Source organism: Thalassophryne amazonica, chromosome 23, assembly GCF_902500255.1.
Source record: "Thalassophryne amazonica chromosome 23, fThaAma1.1, whole genome shotgun sequence".
In the NCBI taxonomy this organism is placed as follows: domain Eukaryota; kingdom Metazoa; phylum Chordata; class Actinopteri; order Batrachoidiformes; family Batrachoididae; genus Thalassophryne; species Thalassophryne amazonica.
The window spans coordinates 26,363,404-26,373,721 of NC_047125.1; the positions used below are offsets into that span (position 1 = coordinate 26,363,404).

General features: G+C 40.8%; 2 protein-coding genes across 3 annotated transcripts; one reads left to right on the top strand and one right to left on the bottom strand.

The window, feature by feature from the left end:
- Window positions 1–260: 260 nt before the first annotated feature.
- On the bottom strand, window positions 261–5,441 carry drap1 (DR1-associated protein 1 (negative cofactor 2 alpha)). Of its 2 annotated transcripts, none has more exons than XM_034164842.1 (7): window positions 5,280–5,441; window positions 4,680–4,776; window positions 3,298–3,391; window positions 2,542–2,667; window positions 1,416–1,506; window positions 1,236–1,324; window positions 261–906 (listed from the first exon to the last, which is right to left on the bottom strand). In XM_034164842.1, the coding sequence occupies exons 1-7, from the start codon at window positions 5,319–5,321 to the stop codon at window positions 720–722; spliced, it is 726 nt and encodes a 241-aa protein (XP_034020733.1). In that variant the 5' UTR covers window positions 5,322–5,441; the 3' UTR covers window positions 261–719. The 2 variants fall into 2 exon arrangements, with proteins under 2 accessions (XP_034020733.1, XP_034020734.1); XM_034164843.1 differs by having other exon boundaries at window positions 4,680–4,752; window positions 5,280–5,438.
- A 3,096-nt stretch (window positions 5,442–8,537) lies between these two features.
- c23h11orf68 (chromosome 23 C11orf68 homolog) lies at window positions 8,538–10,161 on the top strand. Its single transcript, XM_034164214.1, has 2 exons — window positions 8,538–8,669; window positions 9,153–10,161. The coding sequence occupies exon 2, from the start codon at window positions 9,164–9,166 to the stop codon at window positions 9,911–9,913; it is 750 nt and encodes a 249-aa protein (XP_034020105.1). The 5' UTR covers window positions 8,538–8,669; window positions 9,153–9,163; the 3' UTR covers window positions 9,914–10,161.
- Window positions 10,162–10,318: the final 157 nt, after the last annotated feature.

Here is a 10,318-nt window from a genome sequence, read left to right on the forward strand (position 1 = left end):
AAAAAAAAAAAAAAAAATCCACCTGCTTCCTTGTTTAGGTTACGGTTGGGACGACGTCAGGGAAGTTGAGCTCACATCTTCACAGGAGTATTTCATAGCCAATCGATAACATTACCAACACGTCAGAGGAGAGACGCCGATCACGAATTATTTAGGCAAGTGCTGACCGCGTTCGATTCCCCGGGAACTCAGCTGAAGTAGCTGCCTTTGTGTGTACAACGCCAAAGGTAGCAATATGGTTTTAACAACCATTTATATACATTATTTTGTTTAAAATAACCTGAGGGATTGCACAACGAGGACTGATATGTTCATTTTATGTTTGGTGTCGATTGAAATGGAGAGGGAAAAGTGCAAAAAAAAGTAACACACACCACACCTGTCCCGTCTGTGGGGCTTACGGCCAAAAGAAAAAAAAAAAAAAAAAGACTGCCATATTTCATATTTAAGAGTCAAACTAGAACATCTTGGTTAAAAAACATCCTGCTTCAATTCTCCTCTAAAACAATCTAAAAAAAAGAAGAAAAAAAAAAAAGAGAAAATTAAAACACCTGGCGGTCTGAAGCGGCAGCCTCTTAAAGCTCGCTGTCGAGGGGTTTGGTGTCAGTGTCGAGTCTTTTCCCCTCCTCTCCTCAGAGCCTCCACCCGAAGAACCAATGAAGAACTGAAAATAAAGCTGATCATCGTGTCAGGGTGCGTTTGTGCGTTACGGCGGGGAGCTAAGAGTCATAGTCCTCATCGTCGTCCTCGCGTTTCAGCGCCACCGAGGCTGCGGGTGGTGGCGGTGCGACGCTTATCCTGGAGGGGTGGGGGGTGAAGGTCAGGCCAGTGCGGGGCTGTGCGGAGGCCGTGCTGCCCGTTGAGACCATGTTGCCCATGGGCACGTACTGCAGAGACGCGTTTGGGCTGCAGGGGCACAACAGAGGAGCAAAGACTTCAAAATGACTTTAGCATAAAATCTGGCCTAACTTCTAACTTCTTCCTCAACATGATCTGGAGTGGGGAAAAACACCGCCATCTGCAGGATTCTGGCTGTCACGTACCATCAGAGAATTGAGGAGGTCTGGTGTGATTTATCGTTTAACCATTATCAGTTATTTTCCATCACATTTGAATCAGAAGCCTCTGCTTGTTTTTAATTTATTTTTGTAGCACCAGCACCAATCTGGCAACATGGCTACAACTCAGCGTGCAGAAAACACAACTGGAGAAGTTCAAATTATGTGTGTGTGTACCTGTGGAATTTGGATGCAGCCTGCAGGTTTGTGCTCGACTGAGAGGTGTCCTCCTCGTCTACGTCCGTCTCCGTGTCTTCAGAGTCGTCCTGTCTCCGTGAAGCAAACACGGCCGTGAGCCATGAGCACAAATCTGACTTGCACACAGTTAACGACTTCTGTGAGTAAATGAAACGTCACCTCTTGCTCCGACTCGGTGCCCGACAGCTTCTTGTCTTTGCCTTTGGAGCCCGCTCCGCCATTCTTGCGACCCGAACCTGGCTTTCGACCTCTGAAGGAAATAAAAACATTCAGAAAATGTAGAAGCAAGTTATCAGGTTATTTCATTTGCTTTTGGATGATATGTTGAATAACATTTAGTTATAGTTTTCATGCTCCAAATAGCCGACATTGCATCAATACACCAGACAAAAGACACGTCCGAATGTGGAAGGCAACCTCAACAGTGTTAATTCCAAGGTGGAGCTACCCAGAACTCCACTTGTTTGGAATGTACTAGACAGCCACAACAGCAACAACAAGGGTAGCAAGGCTAAGGTAAGGCTAATTATGCTTTAAAAATGCATTTACTTCTCAAAAATTGTTTAGATTTAGGAGAGATAAACATGCACGTTTGCCTCCTCACTGATGTTCAGCGACAACCAGAAACAGTTTCCTCTCGAGTTCTCATGCCTCATATATAAGCATCAACTAGCCCGTTAGCTTCTGCTTGCTAACGGTGTTTGCATTATAGATAAATAATGCACAAACTGAATTAATTTTGTTTCTTGCTGCATGAAGCGATTGCACCATGTTTCAAGAATAAATGCAACATATATGTTCTTTCATCTTCATGACGCATTTTTGGACAGATGCAACTAATACACCAGTGCAACATAATTTGAAAAATAAGGTATTTGCAATTCTGTCATACACTGTATGACAACATTTCATTTCACAGTCCGTACAGTTTTTTTTAGATTAAGTAAAGGCACAATTTGAAAAAGAAGAAAAAAAAACACTTGTTGGATATGAGGATGCACAATTTGTGTATTGTTCCTATTTGATCCCCTTCCCTCCTACACAACTGACTAGTTGAAATAAAATCTTATGCAACAAATAAATAAGATTATAATAAAAGCTTTATCTGATTATTACTTAGCAAAGATCTACAGTGCCAGATTACAAACTGAGCTAACTGACGTGTGAGCTGTTCGCACAAATGTCAAGCTTTCCCTTTCCCTGAACCAGAATTTGTTTCGTTTCAAACACTGATCATCCCACTGCTACTGCAAACATTTCCATTTGAGAAAAGGCCGAGCAATACCTGCGGGAAACTTTTTCTCCTCCCCCTTCGGTGTGGTTCTCGTCCCCTTCGCCCTGCATGTCTGGCACCGTTGCCACCAGGTCCTTTAGGAAATCAAACTGTTGCTCGAGCTCAATGCACTGCTTTCTGCAAACACACATTATCCCCAAGTGGATCATTTCTTTCAAGAGACTGTCATAGTTTTCAAAGTAAAGTACACGTTAAATGGACATTACACATTGATGACGACACCATGTCCAAATTGTAACAATAAGAGTTTTCAATATGACGCTTTAAAGTGTCTTGATCCGAATTAAAAATCCTAAAAGAAAAATAATAATAAAAACAGATCATTTTGTTTTGTGTTTTGGTCATTTTCACAGTCAAATACAGCACAAAGGAAAAATACCAGTCTTTTGTTCTGACATTTCACAATAAAGTTCAGAAACACAAATGCTGCTGACTAACGATACTTCAACTCTGATCAGTTTAAAAAGACACAATGCAAGACAGTGCTGGGTTTCCTTCCAGCTGAGCACCTCAGCTGTTTGGTTTTACCGAGGAGACCCTGATCATCTGTAAAATCAGTCATTTTTACGTCATCACGACAGACAGGAAGACAAATGACAAAATGTTGACAAATCTGACAGAAAAATATTACACAAACACCCCAAATTCAGTGCGTCAGAATGGATTCACACGTCTTGTCATCATAAAGAAGTCCCACTCAAATGCCGTTTTCACACTGCAATACACACCGCGCTTTTTTAAACTCACAGGTGTGACGTCGTCATTGTCTTTGCATTTCTGGACTGGGTGACCTGACAGGCCTTCGTTAGCAGCGACTCCAGGAAAAGCTCCAGGGCCCTCGCTTATGTCTCAGTGAAGGAAATGTGCGAGCAAGAGATGGCTGCATTTATTATTTACACATAACAGATTGTCTCCTAACTGCACAAACACAAAATGAGAACAGGGTTTTGGAAAACAACACAAACCGTTTGACTTTGGTCTGTAATTTATTACTGACAAAAGTAGAATATGCTTTGCACAAAATCTCAAAAACTTATGAATTTTCAATGAAAATGGCTTCACGTTTGGGTTTCATAAAAAGGTGACGATTGAGAAGCTTGGCCCAAGAATTTCCGTTGAGCAGTTTGTTTTGCCAAAGGTATTTGGCGTCAAATGTTTTTTCATTTATGTCTGTGTTGTTTGTTCCCTGTCTCCTCCAGGTCATTTGGCCAATTTTCACCAAAGCGTATATATGTGGATATTGGTCAACTGCAGAAATCTTATCTAAAAGTGTTTGTTTTGGCAAAGGTCACTGGGGTGAAAGGTCAAAATTTGCACTGTTCACTCAGATATCCACCAAACCTGCCACACACAGATGAGGACGGGTTCTGGAATTCCCAGAAAAAACAAACGAACAAAAAACTAATTTACCAATGATTGCTCATTCGTGTAAAGGTCATGGGGTTCAAAGGTCAAAAATGAAAGCTTTTCACTCATTTGCAACAAATTTTGTGCACATATGCAGCCAGGTTCTGGAATTGCACAGGAGAGAGCAATTTGCCCAAGGCCAGGCATCAGGGTCAAAGTCACTGGGGTCATATGCCCACAGGTACTATTACCTCGTTTACTAAAAGCACAATAACTTAAGACACTTAAATGTGCATTTTTTTTTTTTTTTTTACAAAGTACTGGCTACACCCCACTGTGAATCTATGATCGGTGGTACAACAATTTACAGTACCCACATTCGCCAATCACAGCCACAGAAGCTTGCAAGTCCTTCAGATTTCTTCTCACAAATGTCTCTGTGGCCATCATTAGTCTTCTTGCATGATCACTCAGTTTTTGCCTGCTAAAAACAGGTTTAGCACATCGCACCACACTGTTTAAATGTCTTAATGACGGATGTAAATCAAGCCCAAGACATAGTCAGAGACTTGGAAATGAACTGTGTGAATAACAACACATCTTTACTTCATGCAGTTACTTATAGTCTGAAATTTGAGAGACTGCATATAAAAATGTCTTTACTTCTGAACATTTAATGCATTCATTCTCATTTTAGACAAACAAAGCGCTCACACTTTTTTTTTTTTTTTTTTGCAAGACCCTGCATCTTGCACAGCACCAACAAAAAGCATGAAGGATACAAATAATGACCGGTACTGCAGCAGCCACTTTGCCTATTTCTTCGTCAGTCTGCATAATCTTCTTGATCCTGGCCTGGAAGAACAACAACTTGAGTTTCTGCGTGTGCAGCAGAAAAACATGTTGCACTAATGGGAATGTTACTTGAAATAAAGCACATACTTTTATAGCAATCTGTGAATCGAATTTCAACGGCAATTTTGTGCAGTGAAATGTGTAAAACGCACAAAAACGACGTTTTTTGCTTGTTTTTTTTAAAGAGGAGCATTTGGCACCAATTCATTCATTCGTTTGTTGCCACTTGAGCCGGATTGTGCTAGCTTATCCGGCTAAAAACAACGCTACATCAGCAGACCAGCAACATAACTTACACCTCATTTCCTAAACCTACAAAAGCAAAATCATTAATAAATGGATAACAGGCAATGTGATCAGTTGGAGTCAAATTAACCACCCATTACTCTTATATTTTGGTTCTAGACGCTTAGCATTAGCTAGTTAGCTCGTCGGCTAACTCTTTTCAGGCCGAACCCCATTCAAGTTAGCACGACAAGCTAACCTAGCTCGCTAATGGAACGCCGGTTAAACACAAAACAACTCACCGGAGGAAACCTGGCGTTGTATTTCTTCTTTTTACTGGGCATTACTAAATAAACTCGGTAACCTTAAAAAATAAGAATAATAACAAAGGGCTGTACACTGCGGGCTGTTATTTTGTGTCGCGTAAAAAAAAAAAAAAAATCACCGCTACCGCGCAGAGAACTGTGGCTTCGAGTGACGTCACGAGTCGCGTGTCTGAATCCTCGAAGCGTCTGCCGATACCAATTTGAGCTCCGTATCGAACGTTGTGTCATACGACCGCTCAGAAATGTTGCCCACATTATCTGAGAAAAGCGGGGTATGTTCAAGTCTCTTGAGATTAAATATAGTTGACTATGTAGTTTCAAAAATTTACTCAAAAAAAAGTACAAAAAAGTATTTCTGTTCACATTTTTTTTCTTAATTTTCAGAAAATGTGGACATGTTAAGTTTGTGTTGAAATGTCATTTTTGTGTCTCCAGTTTGCCCATTTTCATCAGCAACTCTTACAATATGCCTAGGCTTTGACAGAAACCTGTAAAAATACACTAAATGAATGACCAGTCCCTTGCAGGTGGTTTACACAATACCTCAAACACAACAAATGGTGGCATCTTTGAAGTCTCCAAATTAAACCGGCATATCATGATGATAAAGTGTCCAAAATTTGTCTAACTTTGATCTACAACATCAACAGAAAAATAAAGTTTGTTTTGCTCATGTAACATCCCATATATTTGTCTGCCACTAAGTTTTAATATGGAACCACTGTTAAGCAATCAGGAAGTAGCTGTTTAGTTTAGTGCAGTTCTGTGCAAATATGATTCACTTCTATCACTGGGAACCACACCTGCTACTAATCCATCATCAATGCAGTTAGATTAGATTAGATAGAAATTTATTGATCCCTTAGGAAGACTCCCTCAGGGAAACTGGGGTTCCAGCAACATTTATGGTAGAACATCCACAGGAGTTTCCTGCAATAAATACACACACCAAGTAGCAGGTGGCAGGCACATCTGTTGGGACATTACATGGTCGATCAGGTGCATCAAAATTGACCAAATTTTAAAATGTTGTCATCATTATATGCCCTTTTAATGCGGTGTGTCAGAAGATGATAGCACTTATTGTTTGTGAATTATTGTGTTTACAATCTGATGGGATCTTCCAAAGTTTAGGAATATATGTGGTTTATTCCTTATTTTTCAAAATTATAGATTAAAATAATATCATTAAATGATTATGTGGGGTAAATTTGTTGTTATTTATAGCAGCAAAAAAAAAAAAAAAAGTTACAAAAATGGATTCAACACTAGAAGTGTCAGTTTGAACATTAATGCCATCTTATGGTCCAAAATACATATGAAAACGAATAAATTAACTTTATTCAAGAAAACAACCTAATCAAGTTAATGCTAACTACAGCAACTACGTCGAAACAGTAGAGGGATGTAGGATATTTTTGTTTTAACTCAGAAACCTTTCTAATATGGCGGCATTTGCTGACATTTCCGTTGCCTACGCGACGCGAAGCTTCGGCGGAAGTTGTTTTGGGAGTCGACACGCGTGTCGAAGCTCTAGAACACAAACAGATCCAAAATGTCGTCGCAGGCAGGGAGATGGCAGGAAGTGACGTGGTTTCTGAGACGCGGAAGAAACCAAACATGCAGAGTATTGAAAGGACTCCTAATTTACACGGACTGAATTTGAACAATAAGCAATATTAAGCATACAGACTCTCCCGACTGTCATAAAACTGTCAATGGCTATAAGGAATCCCTTTTACTTTTGTTATTGTACAATTTATTTTATTTTTTACTTTTGTTTCGCTTTCCATTGTCTTTTGTTCATTTACTGTTTGTTATTGTATTTGTTGAAATAAAGATAAAAAAAAAAAACTGTAAATTGGTACTTTTATTTGTGAAATGGAATACTTTTTTAAAACAAATTTTATTGACATAAGAAACAACAAACATGGCTACAAATCAACAAACCTCTGCAACAGTGAAACAACACCCAGAACCATACAATAGTTCTAAAATAAATAACTAAAAAGATAATAATAATAAGCAAAGGGATCACATTGTGTATTCACAATGACGAATCATCGGCAATGTCAGTCATAAAAGAGTATAGTTTTTGTACTTTAGGAGTATTCATAATTTTAAAGATTTATTATATAATTCAAAATAACTTTTTGCACTCTGTTTTTGTTATGAAAAACTTGGCTAAACATAAAATGACATTGACAGAGAGTTCAGAGTACAGAGAGTCGGGTGGAGGAAAAGCTCTCCTATGCTGAGGTTCTCAGGAAAACTGGTGTGACCAAAGGCTCTATCTTTGTGGCCGGGATGGTGATGGGATTTGAATACCAGACTGCTCGAACTGAAGACCAAAACTCTACCAGGTCAGCCAAAGGGGAATTCCCTACTGCCCAAGCATGCAGGAACATGTTTTCAATCTGGACTTCAACTTGCTACATGTGGTGTCAGAAGTGGGATATGTAGCAAGGTGATGCACCTGTGACTTCGGGACAAAGTAAAAAATGGCGGGGAAATATGTAGCAAGGTGAAGTCCGGATTGAAAAGATGTTCCTACTAGCTTGACTAGTGGGAAATTCCCCTTTGGCTGACCTGACAGAGATTTGGTCTTCAGTTCAAGCCGTCTGGTGTTCGAATCCCACTGCCATCCCGGCCACAAAGTTAGGTCCTCTGTCACACTGGTACAAAAAGGAACACTGTGGTATCAGCAAAATGCTTGAACAGAGTCGGGATGAGATTTATCAGAAATCAAGACCAGACAGTGGAGGCCTACATAAGACAAGTGTTTCAGTGGATAATGTGAAATTCCTGGCATTCTTGGCAGAAGCGATCAACTGTTCAGCCTAATCATCGGGCAGAACATAGAAGATTAAAATAATTAGATTAGATTAGACAGAACTATACTGATCCATTGGGAAGACTCAGGGAAACTGAGGTTCCAGCAGCATTGTATAACAGCACACAGGGTAAGAAGCACACAGAGTATCAAAAGTGAAAGTAAAAAAGGGAGACTGTTGAGCATGTGTTACTGGAGTGCCAAACATATAACAGACAAAGAATAATTCTATGAGGTGATGTCAGGACTAAACAGTTTAACACTTCAGGGATTACTTTCTTTTTCTACACTTACACCACCTGCTTGAAGGCACGTAATTGTATATTTAGAGGGAACAGGGTATACTCCACCTCCAAACAGTTGGTGGCGGTATTGCACCGTGTCAGTTTGAAAACTGCCAATAAACTCGACAGAAAACGAAGTCGTCGTCGCAGGCAGCGACTGGACTGTTGATTATTTAAAGGATTTCTTCTTGGTTGAATCGTTAAAACAGCGTTTGTGCGACACCGGACAATAAAGTTAATCGGCAGCAGGTGAGCGTCGTTTGTCGATAAATGTGGTGATTTTGGTGCCGACTTTTTCTGTGTTACATTAATGAGAAACTAGAAAACGTTTCTGCGTGTTCACTCTTACATTCCGGTGTAATTAAAACAACGCATGCTTATTTTGTAATATATCATTGTGTTATGTGAAAAAAAAATGAAGTCATAAACAAGTGTTGCTAACAACAGAGCTAGTTAGCAGTAAAGCGAAGGTTGGAACTTCCGGAACAGAGCCAGAAATATGCTGCGTTCACGACATGTCGTAAAGTCGGAAGTTACCACTTCCAACTCTGGGTTCGGAAATCTTGTTAAAATTGCGAGGCTTTTTTTTTATGCATTTAACATTTTAAGCCATTTAAGAGCCTTGTTCCAAATCCAGTCAGTTTAGTTGTGCAAAATCTGTAGATTTGTCCGCCTAACATAATAAATGTGTGTGCTTTGGTTTTGAACCGACTTTCCTCATCTCTCCTCTAGCTGACAGCATTATGGAGGAGGAAGAGGCCCCCGGAGATGGCGAGGTGGAGAACCCCGACCCCTGTTCTGCAGAGTTCTACGCTGCCGAGGCCATGGCTGCCGACATGGACCCCTGGATTGTTTTTGACTCCCGAAGGACTCCAAGATCAGAGTTTGAAGGTTGGCTTGAGAGCAACAGACCCTCACGGGTACACAGGTTTGGCGACGAGGAGAGCGGTGTACGCCCTGTGGGGTGGATCGCCGTATTCGGACCCAGCTTCTGCCCCGACATAGGGGACGTCACAGGTCTTCAGGAGAGCTGGGAGAGACTGCTGGCCAGTGGCCGACCTGTAAGCTTCCAGACGGTGAAGGAACTGGCACTCAATCATGGAGTGCTCTCAGGCAAGTGGTTGATGCACTTGGACTCTGGTTTCAAGCTGGACCACGCTTGGGAGTGTGTAGCCAGAGCAACTCTGGACGGGAAGATCTCCTCTGTTAAAGTCAGTACCTATGATCCAAAGGCACAGGGAAAGCAGGTCATTTGCATCTACAACAACAACTTCACTGACGAGAGCGAGGTTGTGAAGTTGGACTCGGTCATCCGTGCCACGGGGGTCAAATGCCCGCTGTCCTACAAGCCGGACGTGTACACTTACCTGGGAATCTATCGAAATAACCGCTGGAAGCTTTGCCCAACCATCTACGAGAGCAAGTTCAACCTGGAGTGTGTTCCCAGACGTTCCCACATTACCAACAAAGTCACCAGTATGGAAATGACATAAACTTGCAAGGATGCGTTTCCAGGATGACCGTAATAAGATAAGCATGTGTAAGCAGTCGTCCAGCTTAAGAAGTAACACTCACTGACTGTTGATCAAAGGATAAGGTTACTTTTTTAGCGGTTCACTCGCAATCATGGAAAAAGGTCTTTTAGGCAAAGCGACCTGTCATTATGGATCAGGCAGGCTGTGATCTTGACCATCTTGGATTTTCTTGAAATTTGGGTGATTGGACGTGCAGATCTTCAGTTTTTATTTATTTATTTTTTTTAACAAAATTCCTATCTGTAACCTTGGCCGAGGTCACACCCAGAATGATCGAAGTGTGGAATTTGGTGTGACAAAACACTTTTACAGCTTTCCATTTCAAGTACTCAAGGTTTAAGTGTAAAAAAAAAAAAAAAAAAA